This window comes from Labrus bergylta, chromosome 2 (assembly GCF_963930695.1).
Source record: "Labrus bergylta chromosome 2, fLabBer1.1, whole genome shotgun sequence".
In the NCBI taxonomy this organism is placed as follows: Eukaryota; Metazoa; Chordata; class Actinopteri; order Labriformes; family Labridae; genus Labrus; species Labrus bergylta.
This window is the reverse complement of record NC_089196.1, coordinates 6,402,885-6,424,651: the sequence shown is the minus strand read 5'-3', so window position 1 is coordinate 6,424,651 and position 21,767 is coordinate 6,402,885. Positions and strand designations below refer to the sequence as shown.

Genomic DNA, 21,767 nt, shown 5'->3' with positions numbered 1-21,767 from the left:
AGGAACTTGAGTTACATCATATCTAGTCTGTATTTTCCTCCTTTAAAGGGCACATATGAGAGAAAAGTCCATCCTCTCCTACTTTAGCCTGCTCCACTTTTCAGAAAATGTGTGCTCAAACAGGCCGTTTGAAGATTTTCCCTTCATGACATCACAAAGGGCAGTAACCCCTCCCCCAGGTGGGTGACACTTCCACAGCTAGGTGTTTGTTCTGCCCTCTGAGTCTGCCTTCTCACCGTAAACAATAGGGCATGGTGCAAGAAAGCCCAAGCCACCAAAGCCCTTCCAGAGAGGGGGCGTGGTCAGACACAGCTCATTTACATTTAAAAAAGGTACAGACACAGAAACAGCCTGTTCTGAGCAGGGCTGAAATAGAGGGGTTTATAGGCATGATCAAATACAGGAGTGGATTTTTAGAAAGAAACTTCACAGACATGTTTTGTGAACCTCTGAGACTTATTTAAACTGGTTGAAAATGAGAATAATATGTGACCTTTAATGGCCTTTGTACAAGAGTCTTAAGAAGGGTCTCCAAAGTGTCTGAAAACAAAGTGCAATATGTGGTTTTGACTGAAATTAAATGGTTTTAATAGTATGCATGAATAGAACTTAATCTAGGTATAAAGGGAAATAAGTAAAACAGTAATGACTGCATTAGAGGGTTGATTAACCTATTTTACCCCCCCTGTTATGTGTGGTTGTGGTTATGAGATGCTGTTGGGGGGTTGAAGCAGATGGTTCATAACGAATCCAGTTATTAATGATCAGAGAGATCACATTGTGAGTGAGGTAGAAATAAAGAGAAATGACCCAGGGAATGATTCACTTTTCATGAGTAAGCCACCCGCTGACTACAGACAATGAACTCTTTCTATTACTACATGTCCTGTAAGCATGAGTCAGTCACCTCCTGATTGAATCACACATAGTGAAACAATGAAGGCGTAAACCAAAGAGTGTATCATCAGCTGTGGTGTTTCTGTATGACAGGGGTGAACAAAAAAAGCTAACAAGCAATCAGAAAGTTTACGTGATATCAAAAAAGTTTATTTATTGTGTTGGTCCGATCTGTTGGGGATCCATTTACTCTTTCATGTAAAGACCTCAATCAGCCCTAAACTGGCTTAAGCATTCTTGAGCTGGAAGTCGAACAGCATGAATGTAGAATAATTTAATATTATTTTTCATAGTTAGGAAAACCTGATGGTGCCTTACATGATTCCCAGCCTCATCCTCACAGTGAGGAATACAGCTTATTCATCCAACACTGGTATCAGTTTACTATTCGGCAGCAGCAGATACCCACAGCCCACGTAAAGGAATCTGTATTGGGAGTTAAAAATAGCAGTGGGGCATGCCTCATCGTATTTAAAAAGAACATTTGAACATTTCATTTTATTTATCTGAAATAATTTTTTTTTTTAATAATGCAATGTATCGCAGAAAGAAATATTGGAACGTAAATTTTGTCCAGTATTGTGCAGTCATAGCTCATTGTTCTTTAAAAACACTGAAATGTTTCGTGCCACACAAACTTAAATTAGTACAAAATATATTAAAGTTAAATACTAAGTCCTCAAAAACAGCAAGTTCTAAGATCCTAGACAAGATTCATCTGGAGGAGTACTGCATGAGAAAGATGGGAAAGGTTGTGACCACAGACCCTCGTTCAGGAGTTGCTTCTGTAGAATAACTTCTTGTGTTTAAATCTTTACTTTTAGTTTCCTTAATATATATTAATACTTTTAGGTTGCTCTCTACTCCAGAGATGACTCGAGTGAAGTCAGCTTCACCTCCTCTGAACCAGACAGTGGAATAACTCCACTTTCCCCCAGAGCCTGTGTTTAAGAAGTCTAGCTTTTTACTGATGGGGAAAGCAGAAGACAAAATGTGGTTCAGAGAGAGAGAGAGAGGGGACAATGCAGCTAATGGAAAGGGTTGGATTTAGATGTGCACAGTCATGTGCAAAACACACATAGGCTGTGTCCGAAACCACTACTTTCATACTAAATATGATGTAGGGGCTGTGCAAGTAGTTGAAATTGACATTTTGGGATTAAAACATGGCCAAAAAGCTTGGTCATCGCAAAAGGGTGGCAGGGAAATTGTCAACTATTTTTGACTACATTTAAAATAATTCATGTTTCATTAAAACTTTTTAGCAGCACAATTTGTCCCAGGAACTTCACAGTATTTCTTTGAAGAGCAGACAGAAAAAGGAGAACAATTTGATGCTGACTTTTAAATGCAATTCTTACTAATATTTGAGACGACTAGTACCAGTCCTTGACGATTACTCAGCTAGACTCTGATCATGAGTGTCATCCATCTGGAAGAGCTGACAGCAGCTGCTTCTAAGTGGTTGCTTTGAAACACCCCATGGCCGACGAGCTTGTTTTGAAAGAAGCCACTCAGTGTAATCACATGACAACCAGACTGCGTCGAACATCAGAGAGAATCAAAGACCTCATTCATCTCAAACCAGTGAAGACAGCAGGAGACACTACCGAGGTAACGCTGCTCTTATTTGACTGCCTCGGTTAAATTAGTGCATGTCAGCAAAACTTTTCAACGTTTCCACTCACCATCCCAATCCCAGCTGAGATGATCTCTGATTTAGCAAAACCAGTCAAACAAAGATCTGCTCACCAAAAAAACTATGAGGCTGTGTTATGACTATTGGAGATACTTCTAACAGGGAAGTGTTCGTTCAGAAAGCCCATGGGAAACGACTGCGGTAGTGTCTTTAAGTGAAGTTCTTTCTTTTCTACGACCGTTAAAGGACAATCAATGGATTTGTTCATGCTTGTCTTTGGCCCTATTCATACAGAGTGTAAGCTGATGTAATGAAGTACCTCTACTCACTGACCACACCAAAACAGCAAAGAAGGAGAATTAAAGAGTCTTTTATTCAAACAAAAGGGATGTTTTACCAGATTCCAAAGCATGGACAGTTTTATCTTTTTATCTGCACTGAAGAGTGTCCTCAATCACCAGAACTGCTCGTACTGTTCAGAGGTTTGAAACGCAGTAAGTTACACTGGGCCTGGCATAAACATAGCATCTTTAGTGATTTGATTTGAGTGATTAGAGCACCATGTGTTCATATTATTTCTGCATGGACCTGTAACCCTGAAATACTTTTTAACTTTAATTTTGTTGCAGTTAAGACTTTCTCCTACGAGGTCATCTGTGCTGGTTTACATCAAGGCAGTAGAGCGGGGAGAGCGGGCCATAGACTGTATGATAAGATGGACAGAGACACAGACGTCTGGAAGTGAAGCTTGTATAATTAAGAGCGCTCCCTGCTGACCGGCTGCAGTACAGATCATAAACCACATCTTCTCCATGTTAACAGATGGGGACATGGGTCAAACTATAAAGTTACATACAGTTTCAAATACAGTTGTCTCAAACCTGTGTTGTGATGTTAGCAGTTATGAAGATGATTTATGGCCAAATGTTCGTCATGACTGACAGCTCTGTTAGCAGAACAGAGGAGGAAGGGGAGGACAAACTAACAAAGTATTTGAACTTTCCATAACATGTGTCTCTTCAAAACTGATACAAGAGTAAGTTTTCGAGTGGGCTGTACCCACTTGAGGGATTAACGTTTTAACTCTAAGTTTAATGTGTGCTGCAGTTACTGGAAGGGGTGTAGCATCAATTCCGCACATTGATCAACCAGTTCCCTTCTGCACAAGTCCTGGCTCCAAATTACATCACAAGCGCAATATATCAGCGCCCAAGGAGACCAAGAAGCCTAGTCCATTTTACAGTCAATGTAGCAGGCTAATTAACTGGAGCTACAGCATCGACTATGTCTGTGTTACAGTTTATACACAACATTTAACCAGCATTACATTAGCCTGTATTAATGAAAATACCAATAATTAGTAATTCTGTTGCCGACTAGCAAAGGTGACCGTGTTTAATTAATTGATTTAGCTGACACATTGCACACGTCCCTGGCTCAAAACCAAGACCCACCAAACGACAGGAAAAGTTATTCAAATATTTAAGTGAGTTCACAGTTTCCAGCTTGAGAAACTTTGAGGAAATGTGACCAACACTGAGGTCACATTCCACAGAGATCTTTTTTTCATTAAGTTAATGAGATTTAAAAGTTGTAAGAAACATATCAGGGAGCTGCTGCTGGGAGTCTCGCTGACTCTGTGTTGCTGCTACAGTAATTGTCGAGGGAGACTCGGCAGTGCTGAGGCCAGCCTTCAGCTCTAATGATGATGACTACTGTGTTATCCTCCATCGCTGTGGTAATCTAATCCAACCAACACTGCATTTAGTCCACATGGCAGCTCGTCTTATCACTGACGTTGTTTCAACACTTTGAGCACATGTTGATCAGAGGGATCTGAGTTCAGACCAGACTGATACTTAATAGAGCCACAGGAGGACGTCTCCGCCCCCTCCTTTCTTTCTCCACAGTGCCTTAACAAAAACATTCCTCTGAGATAGACCCACAGGCTGACTCATAAATTCAGACTGTGTTCCCATCACCGCTGAAGCAAGAGCGGCTGCTGCTGTGCTTGTGCAAGGATCTGGGCCACTTAAAAAGGCAGATTTAGATTGCTTTAAACATGTTTACCGGGGTAATTAAAGGCAGGGCAGGGGTTTCTGTTGAAACGTTTCCCCGCACAGGTTTTTAGAAAGAGCATGTCAGCCAACATTTTTAATGCTGACAGGCTTTTATTCTGTATCTTAAAGATGAACCACCAGGGCTTATCAGTGTCTTATGCAAGACTTGTATTCCACATACACATGCAGTACATACAGTATAAACCTCAGTCTGTCACCACATGGGACTGGTTGCATGCATAGACACATGACCAATATGTTCAGTCAGTAATATACTGTGTGCATTATGCAGACCTGTATGAAGAAAAGGGTTGGTCATTTTGGTAATTTTCTCCAGATACACTGAACCAAGATTTTGGTTGAAATTGTCTTTAGGTCCTGACAGACATTAATAACTCCTGTGCTCTGAAAAAGGAACTAAGAAAATCCATCATCTGTAGCAGTTGTAAGCCTGTAAAAACTTTGACCAATGTCTGCCACGAGGTACCAATCTGATGAACCAATCAGACGCCTCTCTGTCTCCCTGCTCGTTCTCGACCCCTTGCACGCACTAGCTCACACTCAAAGCGCGCCACCGACGACGGAGTTTATACTCTGAGTTTACTTTGCGCTGAATGAGACATGAGACAACGTAGTTTCAACACAATGCAAGCGATGAGCTGAGGTCTGATGCAACGGTTGTGCGTGTAAGTGAGGGGCGTGGCTTTTGAGGGAGCACAGAGGGGAGGGGGTGGGTGTGTAGACGGGGCACTGTAACATATAGACAAGAGAGGAAAGCTGCAGGGTGGGGCTAGGGGTTATTAATGTTGTAATGTTATTAATGTAACATTGTATTAAACGGTAAGTTGTCATAATCATACACAAACGTGAACTTTCTCCCTAAATTATGAATGAACGTTTGAATTGAGAGTAAGAATTGACAGCCTGACAGCCAATATACCAGCATGTAATGCTATGAGAGATATTTATATGGTGCTACAATCAAGTGCCATCATGACCCACTGCACCCAACCTAACAAACAGTACTTGAATTTTACCGGGTGTAAAAATTGGAGCTTGTCGGATGGTCAGCAAGACAGATTATTGGTTTGATTTTAACATTAAAAGATCTTTAATAGGATCCAACATACAGACAATCATGGCCCAGAGGGTAAGGTTAGTGACTGAATAAGCTGAGGTGACACCTAACAGCTCCCAACTGTCACTCAAAGAGGCCACACCCCTAATTATACATCACTTTAAGCCTTACTTACTTTTAAAAAAATCAGCCCGAATTGAGCACTTCACTGTCAATGTCATTATTCAGCCCTGGTGATTTTGTCTTGAGAAAATCAGACAATGAGGGGCAACTATTGAAGATCTATAACAAACAGTAAAATATTTCAACACAATATAAAATATCATAACTACATATTGTAAAAAAAAAAACATGTGTGTGTGTGTGTGTGTGTGTGTGTGTGTGTGTGTGTGTGTGTGTGTGTGTGTGTGTGTGTGTGTGTGTGTGTGTGTGTGTGTGTGTGTGTGTGTGTGTGTGTTGCCAGGTGAGGTGTGGCACTCTCACCTTCTACAGATCCAACAACCTTCGACCCCCTCTCCCATAGCCTTAAAAATGTAACAGAGCCAGAATAAACACTGAGCGTTAGGATTTCCTGTTTCCTGGCCCCTCACCCACTGACCGGGCCAACACTGCTCCATGTGTGACTACCTGAGGGAGGTCTGAGTGAAAGGGGGCTCTTAAATGTTTTATTGAGCACACGAACATACAAGACTTTGTTTTATGTTTTCGAGGAAAACTTCTGGACTCACAAAACATACCAAAAACATGACTTTCTATTGATATCAGCTGCAGCTTGGACAGCCAGTAATCCCCTTTCTGTATTCTGGTGGTTTACTGTCATGTCACATGTCACCATGTTATAAAAACATGCTGATTAATAAAGGAAATCCATTAAATCGATTTGATGTTTACATTGCTTGTACGATTTTAACAAACTAATGAGGTGAAGTTTCCTCCTTCTCTTGAGTTTGTGTTGTTCATGGTTTATTCCAATATAAAGATAATTGATGTTCTCTTGGCTTTGAAATGATAAAACACTCGTGTGCCTCTGTCAGCTGGACAAGTAGCCGTTAATCCATCAGTAATAATGTCTGTGTGTTCTTATTCTTCTCTGACATGGGTGTAAAAGCGACGACCGTACTTTTCATTTAAAATGGATACAGGAATAAAAAGAGATGTTACCATTTATTTTTCTTAATAACCTGAACTATCACCAACACTGATCCATAGGGTTGGTAAATAAAACTAATTCCAAACTGAAGCCGCTTCTACAGTTCTGAAATTTGCTGATTTAATAAGACAAGTTCATTTCTAATCAGTATTGGTCCAAACAGTAACAAAAATCTCTCAGGATTAAACGTCAGTGAGAATTTTACCGCTCATAAAAGTTGTTCTCATCTGCCAGGTAATGATTTGTGATGCAGTAAGTCAACCAAGTGAGAAGACCAGTGAGGGTTAGACACATAAAAAAGATTCTGCAACACGTGCAGTTCAGACATAGGTAAGGAAGCACATCTGGTATGAAGAAGAAGTAGTAACTCTTAACACAACTTGATTTAAAGGAACACACTGTATTCAAAGTGCTCGGGTCTCCCATTCACAATAACACACTGGCTACAGCTAGCAGAAGCAGCTGTAGCAACCGCTCATCACGCTCAGGTACCAAACACAGTTGAGCTCATTTTTACATTTATATTGGAGGTAAACAATGTCAACAAACATTTCACTTAACTTTTGTTAGATGCAAGATGAGTTTCTTGCACGCTTTTAATTGCAAGCAATCTCCAACACACTTTCTTAATTGTACAAAATGTTGGCAATACATTTGTAAAATTTAGACAGTGTGTAAGAGTTTATATTGTCATGTGTGATAGATTCATTCCTCTCGTGTCTTATGAAATAGATGTAGTTCTTTATTGAAGTGAAGGCTCTTTCGATACGATCAATCATTAAAATAATGGAGACTGTATTGTTTCAAACATGTGAGTGTATAGAATAGTATTTCAACTTTAACAATACATAAATATTAGATATATGAAATATTACATTAAGTGTTTCATGCAAACCAGCGTTCCTGTTAAAGGACGTTTCCCTGAATCTCAAACTGTCTCTGATCAGAGTTTAGAGAATCTCATTGGTTGGCTCTTTAGTGATGATTTTATGAAAAGCAGCTTCTCCATGTGTGTCTGTCCGGGCACTATCATGACTTCAGCACCACATGGGCAGCATTCGAGTAACTTTCCAAAGAGGAAATGAGAGGTTAGTCATGTGATCTGGGTCACATCCAGCCTCTCTGCAGAGCTGACCTCATGCTGGAGGTTATGGGGGAAGTCGAACACACTGCCTGCTGCTTTACACATGAGTCAGCTCTGAGACTCCTTCAGTTCTTCTTATCAGGTCCGCTAACAGACACAGGAAAACATAAAAAAGGTGTGTCCTCCCATCTATCGGCTGCTCATTAATCATCCAGAGAACAACAGCACTGAGTGATGAAGATATCTATGAGCAGGATTATCTCAATTTGATCCTTGTCACCTTCTCAGAGCTGCAGGAATGAGCACAATGAGTTAATATGTTCAGGAGTGTGAGTGTTTGTGTGTGAGTGTGGAGGTCTTTAACGATAAATCCAGGCACTTCCCTTGAAGGGAGCCAGGCCCTGGGCTGGTCTTGGCTGCAGAGACTGTGTGGCGCTGGCTGTGCAGCTCAAGGCCTGGAGGAGGCTTGCATGCACACACACACACACACACACACACACACTCTAACACACACATGTATTTGTGCATTCCTCAAATTCCACATCTGATAGGTGTATGTGTGTGCTTCCTTCTGAGTTAGACACTAGAGGCATTATAAAAAAAAAAGATGGCATTTGACCTGTAATATGATTTTCTCTCTTTCTTCCTTTAAGGTAGTCAGAGCAGTGGATGGGATCTCAAAGTTGAAGTGTAAAAACTCAGTTTAACACATGGGAGATCAGTTCAGTGTCTATGACGACCAACAGGCAATCATTAGAAATGCTCCTTATCTATATTTTTAAAATGCTTGAATACAAATTATTATTAAACACAAAGTCATAAATCCTTGCGAGGGGCGGTCAACCCACTTGGCAACAGTCCCAAACGGAGCCCCTGTTGAGCTGCCTTTTCCTCCCTTTCTCTGTGTGCACTCAATAAGTATCCTGTGGTATTTACACTCCCATCAGGCACAATGCACACCTGGCACATTCGTAATATTCTACCCAGAGGTTACTACACTCATTATTGAATCACAACACTGAGGGTTAGAGGGAAAGCACCGGCTCGGTTAAGTTTCTAATCAAATCTAATAGCTGGCCTGGTTTCAAACCTTGAAGTTGTGTTGTTGTTTTTTTTTTTAAAAGGAATGCAACTTTTTATGTTTTATAGACACAAGTTTGCCCACCGGATCATTTGTGTTTATTCACGATGGTCGAAACCAGTCCACGAACGTCTGGCTAACAAGATGCGTCTGAAAACCAAACACCATCCTGCCTGGGTTCATAACATCACACTCTCAGGTAAGGGCCCGTGTCAACGAACGCCAATTATTTTTAGTACCTAACAGATGCAGTTCAGCATTTTCAGCCTATTCAACATTCAGAGTCCTGAAGCATCCCCTCAGTTAGTGGAAAATTAGTGACATACCTTCTCATCAATGTCACTTCTCCCGTCTCCTTCACCAACCAATCACAATCTAGAAGGGGCGGGACTTCACTATACCTTAAGCGGTAGTGCCGTGAGCCAACTTTGGTGACCTATTAGACAGTAAGCTCCAGTGAGAAGTGCCCTGAAATTGAAGCCGGGACTGCTCCCTGGCAGAATAAAGCCCTTCATTTCTCCTCTTTCTTCGTGATTGTGTCTGGATACATTTTTCTGCTGCTACCAGTTACTAGAGGTTGACCAGGTCCCAGTTTGATGACCTCAGAGTTATTATCAGTAGCAGGATTTTCCTGACGGTCAACAACTACACATGTTCTGCGTCAGCTGTGGAGCTCCTGCCATCTGTCTCCACTGAGTGACAGTTTCACTGGATCTTACAAGTCACACTACAGTCAGCTGAGATCTGTCTAACTACAGCGCTGTGAACCCAAAATAATCAGACTTGACTTGAGTTTTAGTTACAATAAACGTAGAAATAAATGTAGAAAGGATGCTGAAATAACTACATCAGGATGCAGATTTGGTAGGAGTCTGAATCCATGACTTGTCAGGTTTATTCATAAGAAGGAAAGCAAACAACTATTAAATGTTTGTTTTGTGAATGGTGTTTGGATTCACCAGGATGTCAGGAGAATCTCAAGGTTGCCATGCAAATTTCTCACTGGAATTTCAAGTCAAACTGGCACATTTGTGATATGACGATGTGATATGTCAAATTGTGTCATTTGCATCTTCACACAGCACAATATTACCTCATCAGTTTGGTTCTCAACCAGTGAATCATGATACTTTTAAGTACCGACCACTGAAATGTGTCCAAAGCATTAAATATTGTACAGCAACAATTAGGGTTCTCACAATACAATAATTATAACTTTCATACATTTCCGGTAAAAATAAAATAACAATGAATGTTTGGATACCACGGCAACAAAAAGAAGAAGTCTGACTCACACAGTTACGGGGCAGTTCTTGTTTTCAAGGATCACAAACTGCAGGCAAACTCCTTCAAACAGTCTTAATTGAACAAATACGTTGGCAGCATATTTGTACAGTTTAGACTTTGTGCAGGAGATTTCTTGCAATTTTTGATGGATCCATTCCCCTCATAAAGAAACTGTCATGTTAAATAGATGTAGTTTTATAAAGCTTCTGCACTTCCATATAGCTATTATTACTATTAATCATAAATTTGATTACAGGGACTGTATAGTGGTTTAAAAAAGTTTTGAAAAGGATCAAAGCATGGAAAATGTTGACTACCTTAGTGACAGTTACCAAAAGTCTGAGCGAACTCTTAATAAACTTTATCTGTTGTTTGACGAGACAATAGGTGATATCTAGTAAATCCGATTTATGGCCAGCATGGTCACAATCACTGTTTGCATTATTAACCTGCTAATCTTAACGTTTAGCAATTAGCTTTGACGTGATTGTGAGTGGGACTTCAGAAAGGTTCACACACACAGCGCTGCCTTTGATTCACACTGAGGATTAGTGTTTCATGTTCACACACTGTATCTGCTACAATGACTTAACAGAGACTCTGATCATATCTGACATCATATAACACTGAACAAGCTCTAACAGGCTGAGGAACAAGGGCACATGTTGGTCTGACAAGCCTGCAGCTTCAGACTGTTCAGGGCTCTTAGAATATCTGAGAAATCACTCGACCTGTGTAAACAAATCCGGATGACCCAGGTCAGGTTAGCAATGATCATAAATGTGTCTGATAGTTAAAGTGAGAGCGAAAACCAAAGAAGCTTTACAGGGAAGTTAATAAACTGTGACAGAGTCAACAGACAGGGTGGGGCTGGTGGGTGCAGCATCTACACCCTGCTCAATAGACATCACCCTACCTGACAGCTAATTCCCTTTTTCAGAGGTCGTTCACACTGAAACTTCAGGGTGTTCCTAAGTACAGAAACCCAACGAAGACAAAAGCATTGTGTTGACAGTAAACTTATCTGCAGTAATTCTGACAGTTGTTTGTTGGTTTAAAGTCATTTGTTAGTTTTTTTCTCCATTTTTGATGGTGCACATATTATCTGCTACTTGATATTCCCGTATCATAAAAAGAAAAGATCTTTTTGGTTTTGAATTTTGGTCGAACAAAATTAACATTTTCTCGCATCTTGTTAAACATTTTAAGATTTTTTTTTTAATACATTCCTAGCATTATAAGGCCAAATGGCTTTTTCTGTGAGTTGCCAAGCACATTTAAAGATTTTAGGCCAAGAAAATTCCAACAAACTTCCTTAAAAGAAAAACAGTTTCTGCTCTCAGGAAACAACTTTTGGAGTATCACAGAGAGGAAACATGGGGCAGTAAGTGAGGAGTCAATTGAAAAGGAATATCTCAGGACAGATTGATAGTACAAACACACACACAAAAAAAAATCAAAGTTTATCAGATACACAAGTTTATCAGACTGTTCCCCCCTCCCAATTATCAGCAGGGGTGGGGGATTGATCAGACCATTGACTTTTTAAAGTCCACAGTCCTCCGTGCATACCTCGGTATTCCTCAAGTTAATAAGAGCATCAGAAAAGACACCGCAGGCAATAAAAGCTGCCTATGAGAACCGTTTAGTAGTATGAAGTGTCAGAGTCACACCTTAAACCTTGTTCAATCAATCTCACTGTTATTTAACTCCAATTACGCATTTCAAACAACAGTCTGTGACCGCTGCGCAAAAACGCACATGTGCCAAAGCAGCAAACAAACGACAGAACGACGCTCCTCACCTGTGATAATCTCCCGCTTGGCTTCATCCAGGTGACTGGAAATCACGTCCCCCATGGTGGATGGAACTCAGAAGCCCCTGATTGACTCCACTGGTTTATAACTGGTGGCCTACTTTAAGACAAACTCAGGTAATCGGTATAAACGTGTAGAATCCCCCTCAGCTCCTCTGAGATTAAACCTGAGCTGACTGAAGTTTGGAGAAAAGACGGACAGCAAACACTCAGAAACTGGAGGCAGGGGGGAGAAGAAAAGTTGGCAGAGTTACAAACTGAAGGCTTTTCTCGGAGAGACACACCCTCATTAGAGGAGGAGAACTCCCACTTTCCAGCGGTGGTGCGTTCAGGTCACGTAGGAAAATACGTGTCAATGGTGGATTTTTGCGAAAGTTACTCAAAATTGTGTGGCAAAAAAACCCTCAAAACAAACTTATAGCTCCTCTCTCAATCTTTAATCTTTTATGTTGATTGAAAAACTTTATTTTTTCCCCCCCACTGATATCACTAGTTTGCTATGTTGTGATTTTTAGATTTAGATTTAGATTTAGTTTTCAGTTCAACTCAGTTTTCCCGTGATAATGAGTAGGCTACATTTCTGTGGTTTTCTTGACCTATTTATCTTGTTATCTTGGGGTGACTGATCTGGTTTAACAGGTTAATTTCATCAATTTTCTCGAGATCTTGATAAATGAATGTGTTGTCTCAGGAAAACCAGCGGTGTTATCCCGACATAAGGATAAGATAAATAAGTTGAGAGTTTGAGAAAACAACAGAAATGTAAACATAATCATGCAAGAAATGAATGTATGTCCACTTAGGTCTTCCATAGACACAATCTACTGAACAGAAAGTGTCAAAATGTTAACTTAAATGTTTTTACAGGATAAGATTGTCTCAGTTAACTATCAGTTTTCATTTTGATTTGCCAACAAGTTTTGCCTGTTTATATCCCTGATACAATACGTTTGTCCTTTTCATGTAAAGGAACTCACATTTAAATTAACGTAAAAAATATAGGCTAATAAAAAATTGCATTTTGTGAGAAGTAGTCACCAATCACTCAGATTTGTTTTTCTTATACGTCACACTCAGACATGATAAATTCAATGTTTCTCTTTACATTTTAGTCTGACTATAAAATAGTTAAATTTGCTCTAACTGCTTTTAAACAGATGTTCAGAACAAAAATTCCCATGAATGAGCTTATTTTATCTAATTCGTCAAACTCTGAAAGGTGTGATTTATTTCATATTGTTTACCATAATGCATAATATCTTTGGGAAATAAAGTAGTTATTAACTATTGATCTGCTTAACCTATGGTTTGAACATGGCAATTGTGCATAGTATAGGCTAACAGATATTTAGGCCTATGTCAAAATCTAATAGCCTATATCCATTTTTTGTCCAACATTGAACGTCTCATAAGTCACCGTGGTGAAGGCGGGGTTTTCCAAACAGCCTGACGGGTCACTGTGTGAAGATGTTTGTTTTAAGGAAAATGTGTTTTTTGAGTTGTTTACTTCAGTCACGCAGCACAACAAACACAAGAGGACATTTGTCAACTTCGCTGCAGATTAGTTACCGTCAGTACAATCCAGAAGTTTCAGTCAACCAAAGATTTTCAGTGTAAGAAGATGACTCAATACATTTCAAAACTCTATACTGTATATCAAGAACTTTTTTTGTCCCAACTGATCGGTAGTAGTTCTCTAGACTTTAAAAAATACAGCATTTTACCTACTACCATAAAGTGTTTATAGAAATAATATTCAGAACTCTGGATTTGAAAAGTGAAGACGATGAAGAGATGTATTAAACCTGCGATTATTTCCAACAGCCAGCAAGGGGAGACTCCATGACATTAAAATAAAGTCAGGGTTTTTTAAACTTTTGAAAGAAAATGGGCCTACTTCCCTCAACTTTTTTTTTAACTCAAATAATATTTTCCTAATGTGTTTATTGTCTCAATTTCTTGTTTCAAGACTTCTTCAATACAGCATGATGGTCATCTAGTTATGGTCCCATTTAGAGTCAAATAGACCAGAAAGCAGAAAGGGAGGATTTAGGGTGGAGATTCCTTGTGATCACTTAACGAGGCTTTTATTTGCATCTGGATCCACTCTCTCATCCACATGTGGTCACTTCAATTATAAGTAGTTCAAAAATACAAACATTCATCCATACATTTTAATTTACTTATTTTCCCCCTGACAGAGACTTTCAGTTGTTTTCTCCAGATATTGACTTGTATCTCATTATCTTGTGATAACAACACTTGTTTTTCTTTGAGGAATTAATTTGATTAATTTTCTTAAGATCTTGAAAAAATAAAAAGATAAAGTCATTATTGCAGGAGAGAAAATTGTGTAGCCTAAATAAGTCAAGATGTTGAGATAACGACTCATTATTATGAGAAAACAAAGCAAAGTAAAATGTATGACTTCTGTACTAGATCCAGTAGATACAAACAAACAACTTCTATGTTCTCCTGAATCCAGGCCTCTCTCACAGGAATACACTGGAGCTCTCTTACTGGAAATGATAAACCCATTTGGTGGAAAATTCCAAGAAAAAAGTCTGACTTTTACAATAATGCGCTGCTTCTGAATACATTTCGAAAATGTGCAGGAACAAACTGAGACAAAGTCAAAGTAAGAAAAGAGAGATGTTATCGAGTGTGGAATAAACTTTGTGATATTTTTTCTCTGACAGAGTGAGACTTCTTCTCTTTTCTCCTTCTCTCAGGTGACGACCACGTTTACTGTTTACGTTTCCTCTGCTGCCCTCTCGCGGACAAATAATTTTTTTTTTTTATGAGGTTGCCTGAAGTGAGCTCTGATATATTCTACCGTGATATTTTTAATACGTCTTTTATATTACACGGTGTCCATACGTTTATAGAACATCTACAGGCTACTTCTTACCATACAAATAACATGGATTTATAATGCGATTGCAGGTTTAAAAATATTTTTTTCATTTTAATTCTGTAAGAAATATTTATTACCTTCTTACACCCATGATCTAGTAAAGTCATAAAAACAGCAAGCATTGGGTTTCCGGTTTTGATAGATTGTCTTCAAAACAAAAGCATTTAGAACCAGCCTGCTGCAAATTTGAATCTAAAATCTGTTGGAATGATTTTTCCTTTGAGCCAAGTTATTGCGAGCTTTGCTGATGTTAAAATGTTTGGAGGACAGAAGATGACAAAATTAAATCAAAAATAACCAGTAAGATGATGAATTAATACATATACTCATACCCAAATAATATTAAGATTAGATGTAACCATCTACGGAAGCCCTAAGTGGACATACACTACATTCATACATTTTATTTAACTCATTTTCCCACTGCTAACAAGTTATTTCTGGTCATCTTCTGGAGCTCTCAACTTCTTAAAGTCATTAACAACGTGGGTTCATGTTCATATCTATGTTGGGGAAACAACAGAAATGGACTCTTATCACAGCCATGTGTTATCCCAAGATAACGAGATAGACAAATAAGATCCCGAGGGAACACCCCAAATGTTAATACGAAAAAACTGAGTTCAACAATATGTGTGCATGTATCAGTGACACAAATGTATGACTATAATTAGGCTACATGTTTTTTGACACCTAGGCTATTAAACTTTCATTACTTATTTTCAGTACATTTTGTTATAGTATATAAATTTAATTAGTGTTTTGTTTATTTATTTATTCTCTGTCAAAAGAAAAAAGTTGTATAAGCCTGGTTGTATATAAGTCCGTACTTTCATGAGGTTTAGTGATTTTCTCCCTCCTTTATACAGATCAGGTGTATCATTAACATGTCCCTGATGTAGCTGAATTATGTTTACTTCATGACACCTGTGTGAAGGCTTCAGTAAAAACTTCAGTGGACCCATGTTTGAGATCATATTATCACTGAAACTGATCCCAAAGTCAAGAATGACTTCCTGTCACTTACAAAATGTTCATGTTTCTACACAGCAGATCCTCTTTGACACTCTCAGTTAGATTTTAAATAATCTACTCTGTGAGTTTGATTTTATTAACTCATTTCATTTACCAACGGAACTTTAAGGCTTTTATTTTGTTAACATCCGTAACTGCAGTGTGTGTATTGTGTTGAACTTGACGTGAGGCAGGTTCGTGTCTCCGTCAGTTCTGTGTTTGGAGGAGGACGCGCAACAAGGGGCTCATCATGGCACCGCTGGGACTAAAAGCCATCGTTGGAGAAAGTAAGAACTTTTATCTTTACATGAAAGTACCTTTAATTTAGTTATAATGACGATTTAGAGTGTGATTTATGGATATTATTGTTATTTTTTACTGTAAAGGCATGAAGGGACACCTCCAAACTGAACTTTCAGTATGAGATGTAAGAGTCTTATAGGCATATATAATTTAGATATAACTTTCTTAATTTGATTGTAATGATGAAGCTCTTGGTGACGCTTTTATTTTGGGAACTCGGAGCGCCAAAGACACACACACCTCCGAGCCATGCTGTTCTCCAAACGGTTATTTCACCAGATAACGAGGGAATTTAATGGATGTTATCATTGTGAAGTTTAACAGTGATGTTATCTGAATCTATCGAGGGATTTTACATAATTTAATGAGCCGTTATTTGCGTTTGTCCGATGTTTATCAGGGCCCGGAGTCCTGGTTTGGTTCTGCGTAAATCTGCCCACTAATCTTCTGTCTGTGCGGATTAAGCGCTTTGACATCATCCTCAAAGGAAGAGGAGCGGAGCAGCCAAACAAGTGTTTGTTTTACTCTATATAAGCACGAGTGCATGGACGGACATCATTGGATAATGTGCAGTCATTATTAATATGTTCAAATACATGTGTAAGAGCTGTTTATGGTTTCACTCATCCTGAGAAGGAAATCGAAAGAACAAGATTAAAATCCACATTTGGACAATAAAGTTTAACTCTGAGAAAAAAAGAAAATACTTTTTTTTTTCAGTTCTAGGAATGAAGTCGAGAGTTAAAACATGTGAGGATGACCTCATATATTTCTTTTTCACATTGATAGCCTCATATATTAGACATTTTTGGGGGAATAGGGAATATTTAAAATCACGATATACCCGATCCTCAGCTTGTGAGTCACATAAATATAGGGTCAGAAATGATTTGACAATTTTACTTTATTCATTACATTTTCTCCACTAAATATCCTCCCCTCATGTGTACGCCTGCATTAGAAAGTTCAACTTAATTCTCAAGACTTCAGCTTTGATAAAGACAAGAAAAGTCCTCTCATGTTGTTTTAGCCTGCCCGCCTGGCTCTAGTGATGGTAAACAAAGATTACTTATACATTATATAGGCTACAGAAATGTCATTAAACCAATGATTTTCATTAAAAAGATGATGCATGGCTCACTACACAAGACAGAAAGGGCAGTGGTGCAACAAACTGCAGTTCCTCGATTGTCCACTTGAGGCTGGCTGCGAAAGCCATGAAATCTCATTTTAAAATATATATTTGTGCAGCAGGAAAAACATATTTACAGCCCGTTACAAAAACAGTTTTGGTCTCTACAGCTCATTTCTCTATTGGTCAAAAGTGTACAGAGGGATGTTTTTTTAAAACTCCTCCGTTGTGTTTGTATCGTGGAGAAGAGTTGAGTTGTTGTAGCTGTTTGCCACGAGGCTTCGCTTGAACTAAATTCCGTTACTGACCGTAATAAGTAAGTCTGCTTTGGTTCTGTTACTTTAGTCATGTGGAACATGCTAGCTAGCTAATCTGGCCCGCTTTAATTCCACTTCTTTGCCTGCTCCTCAATTAGTTTAGAGTTACAATATTTCCAATATGTTAGCCAACAGCAGTGGACTGCATGACACCATTTAGACAACAAAGTTGACGTCTGCGGAAAAGACATTGAAGACCAAAAGGTGCAGTGTAAAGAAACAACAAACAACTAACTGTGATACAACAACTGTAAAGAAACAATCATAATATTGACTAGACATGTCATTTCCAAACTTGTCACACACTTATTTCAGGTTAACGTCACAGTAGAGGTTTCTTTTTAAGTCTTCTGTTCAGTTTGAATCAATACAAGGACTGTGGGATCATACAGATACTTCACCATGACAGAGTTAAGAGAAACTATTCATCAGATCGCTTTTTTATCCGTCATGAAAGAGAGGCCGGTTCAGAAAATGATTAGTCGTCATTCCTTGTTGCATTTAGTCTTCAAGTCAGCGTTAAGTGAATGAATCTGTGGTTTCCTTTTCAGGAGTTTCTTTCATCCGTTCTGTTTTCTGTCTTCAGGTCTCAGTAGTATGTCACACTGTTTTTGCAGAGTCCTCAATGTGAACCATAAAAAATTTGATCAATCAATTAAATACATTTGAAATGAGTTTCTCTAAGTGACAACCCACAGCAAATAATCACCAAGCTCAGCAATTTATATGAGTAATCAGTTCCTTTGTTTCAAGTACTGATGAAACAAACAAACATCAAAAAGATGCTTTGTATCCACCCCCCCCCACACACACACACACCCACACCCACCCCCCCATCTTTGCACCACATAGCATCTGTTACAGTCCAAACCCATTTGTGTAGCATATTTCACCAAAATGTAACTCAATGTGCTTTACAAAGAGAAACCCTAATTTAAACCACCATGAATGAACAGTGACAGGCAGACAGACAGACAGACAGACACAGACACAGACACAGACACAGACACAGACACAGACAGACAGACAGACAGACAGACAGAAAGAAAGAAAGAAAGACAGCTCTCACAACATGAGCTGTGAATATTTCTGTACTGAACAGCAGCAGCATCAACTGTGATGAACAAGCAAATGTGAAGACAAACATTGTCTTTTTGAACAAACTGAAATAACGTTACAATCTTCAGTTCCCTCACTCACTAAATCTACAAATCCATAGATATATAACAAGATATGCTTAAGATCATACCTGCATGCTGAACAGACAGCAGTCTCTGTCGCTCACATCTCTGATGATGATGATGATGATGATGATGATGATGATGATGATGTGAACACAGGAGTTTTCATGTGGCTCAGAGCAGGAGTCAGAGATGTAGATTAGACTTAGTGATAGTGAATCTGATCACAATCAGGGACCAGGGTCACGTTAGGGGACAAGATGTTAGAACTATTACATAAGAACAATAAAATGTACTCTGACACAGACATACAGCAGCACTGTTGTCCTCACACATTGGTCTAACTTCTGGATTAAAGGCCTAAAAGGAACACTTTATAGAAACTAATGAAGTCCTCTAATTAACACTCATAAATACACTCAGTCCAGTATAAACACTGAGGTGTCATGACAGATTTAAGACCCCAGAAAAAAAATGGAAAAAGTAATCTGACAATCAAATTATGCACCCAGGTTCATAAAATGTAGAGTAATATGTTTCAAAATTGCCAATCCTTATTCACACAGTAAGGGGAAAAAAATACTTAGTAAACCTGCACAATGTTCACTGCCAACCTGTTCCTTCACAGAGTAAAAAATAAAACAGGAAAGTATCCCAATGATGCACACGAAAATGAAGAGGAACTTTGTTTTTGTTTTTTGGCTGAAATAAAAGTCAAAATGAGTATGAGGGGCATAAGGAAAATAAATTAAAGGAAGATGAAACTTTAACAATGTTTTGGATTTGAAGAATTATTGTGATTATTATTATGAAGTAAAAATGTGGAGAATAAAATCTAATTATTTAGAATAAAGTTAAAATTTTGACAATAAAGTCAAATGGTTGAGAATCGAGTTGAAATGTTGGGAATAAAAGTCAGGAAAAATAAAGCTGAAATATAACAAATAAAAATAGATACAGCCAAATCTGAGAGAATAAGACAAAATATGAAGAATTAAATCAAAAAGGTATTGATTAAAGTTGAATATTCAGTCAGGGTGCATGGCCAGAAACATGCTTGTCATTTTTTGTCCATTTGAAAGACTGGTGCAGATTCTTTTGTAACGTGAATACAGCAATGGTTGTTGAAGAAGTCACAGTAAATCCCCTTTCAGACATTTCCAGACGTTGTCAGAGTGGTGTGCGTGTTAGGAAACAACCAAATCTGTTCACCCTGACTTTATGCAGCCGCCTGTAAAAAGTCTGTGTGAAGTCGGGATGAGGTGATGTGTGAACGCAGCAGGTAAAAGTCTGAAACATTCACATCGAGCGAGTAGACGAGTCGATGATGTAGTCTATGATGGGCGGAGTTTTTCAGCTTTATATTCGTCTGTAATATGAGGTGTTCCACTGATATGTTTGTAGTGTGGAAACATCCTTATACATGATGTATTGATATGAAAACACAAACAGAAGCCATCTCTGAACTCTTTTCCTCATGCACGCTCTGCCTCCCTCCCTCCCTCTGCAGCAGCATGGTGTTTTAGTTTATCCCCTCTGAAAGCTGCTTGTTTGATGGCATCCCATTCTCTCACATTCACCTCCACTTAATCCTGTTGAATAATTGGATAAACCCGACCATTCACCCATGTTTACATCCACTTCTGTCAACTCTACTCGTGAGAAACAACTCAAAATGTATGATCTGTGTTTTGTGTTAAATCGTATCATTAAAATCTGTAAAAAAGTCAAGTTAATTCCATTTTCACATTCATTCTATTACAATTTTTGTCTTTAACAATTTATTCTAACCACACAATCCGAGAACTATGAGCTTAAAGTGTAATGTCTCCATCAGCATCTGAGGAAACAGGACATGTTGATTTATTTTGTAGAATGAGAGATTGTCAGTGTGTGTGTGTGTGCATGTGTGTTCATCTGTGTGTGTGTGTGTGTGTGTGTGTGTGTGTGTGTGTGTGTGTGTGTGTGTGTTTGTGTGTTTGTGTGCATGTGTGTTCATCTGTGTGTGTGTGTATGTGAAGGATGCTTCTTCCCCGTGATGTCACGTCCACTGACACAGAAACGTCCCAGAAATAGCGTATGGGGCGCGGCGGATGGGGTAAGAGGATTGGGAGCAGATTAGAGGCAGTGATTGCAGAGGCCCCGCCCCCCTCCCACACCGAGGCCCTTCATGTTCAGTCTGACACGCTGCACAGACGATTTAAACCCCCACGGGAGGGAAACTGGGATGCTGCTGATCTACTAGAGGGAATGGAAGATGTGATAATATTAGTTTTATTCACAAATACAGTATAAAGGTCTAAATGTGTCGTCGTTGTGTCCTCCTGAGTGTCTCTGTCCCTCTGTGTCTGCTCATTGGAAAGGATTTACTCAGTCACAGTGACATGAGATTTAGTGCATGTTTGATTACAATATAAAGTTGTTTTTGTCAGGGCTCAGTCATCTAGTCGGGATGAGATTATATTCAATTCAGCAGTTTTAAGATTCTTCACAAATATGTGTTTTAGGAATTCTTGGAGAACTTGACTTTCTCCATTCCTCTTGGCACATCATGCAAAGACAAGGATCACATTTTTAAAGAACCAATCATTTTTCAAACCTCTCATGCTTCATCTGCTACGATATCATCATAGCAGATACTGTAGATTGTAATTTATGTTGCATTTATGTAAATAAAGTGCCTGAGTTTACACAAAGTAAATAACTTACTGAGAGACATTCACAAAGAAGAAAGCAAGCAAGGAAAACTCGTATTAAAGCACCTTTCACAGACACCCCTGTGAGCAGAAACAGGTTTTTCAAGGTTCATAA

At 38.9% G+C, this 21,767-nt stretch overlaps 2 protein-coding genes across 2 annotated transcripts in view; one reads left to right on the top strand and one right to left on the bottom strand.

Moving 5' to 3' along the window:
• Nucleotides 1–12,351, bottom strand: part of niban2b (niban apoptosis regulator 2b) — a 51,419-nt gene extending 39,068 nt beyond the window's left edge. Inside the window, exon 1 of the mRNA XM_020641115.3 lies at nt 12,081–12,351. Coding sequence (XP_020496771.1) covers nt 12,081–12,135 — 55 coding nt within the window. The 5' untranslated portion in view covers nt 12,136–12,351. The remainder of the gene's footprint in view (nt 1–12,080) is intronic.
• A 3,857-nt stretch (nt 12,352–16,208) lies between these two features.
• stxbp1b (syntaxin binding protein 1b) overlaps nt 16,209–21,767 on the top strand; it is a 28,081-nt gene continuing 22,522 nt past the window's right edge. The window contains exon 1 of the mRNA XM_020641146.3: nt 16,209–16,310. Within this exon, the coding sequence (XP_020496802.1) occupies nt 16,274–16,310 (37 nt within the window). The 5' untranslated portion in view covers nt 16,209–16,273. The remainder of the gene's footprint in view (nt 16,311–21,767) is intronic.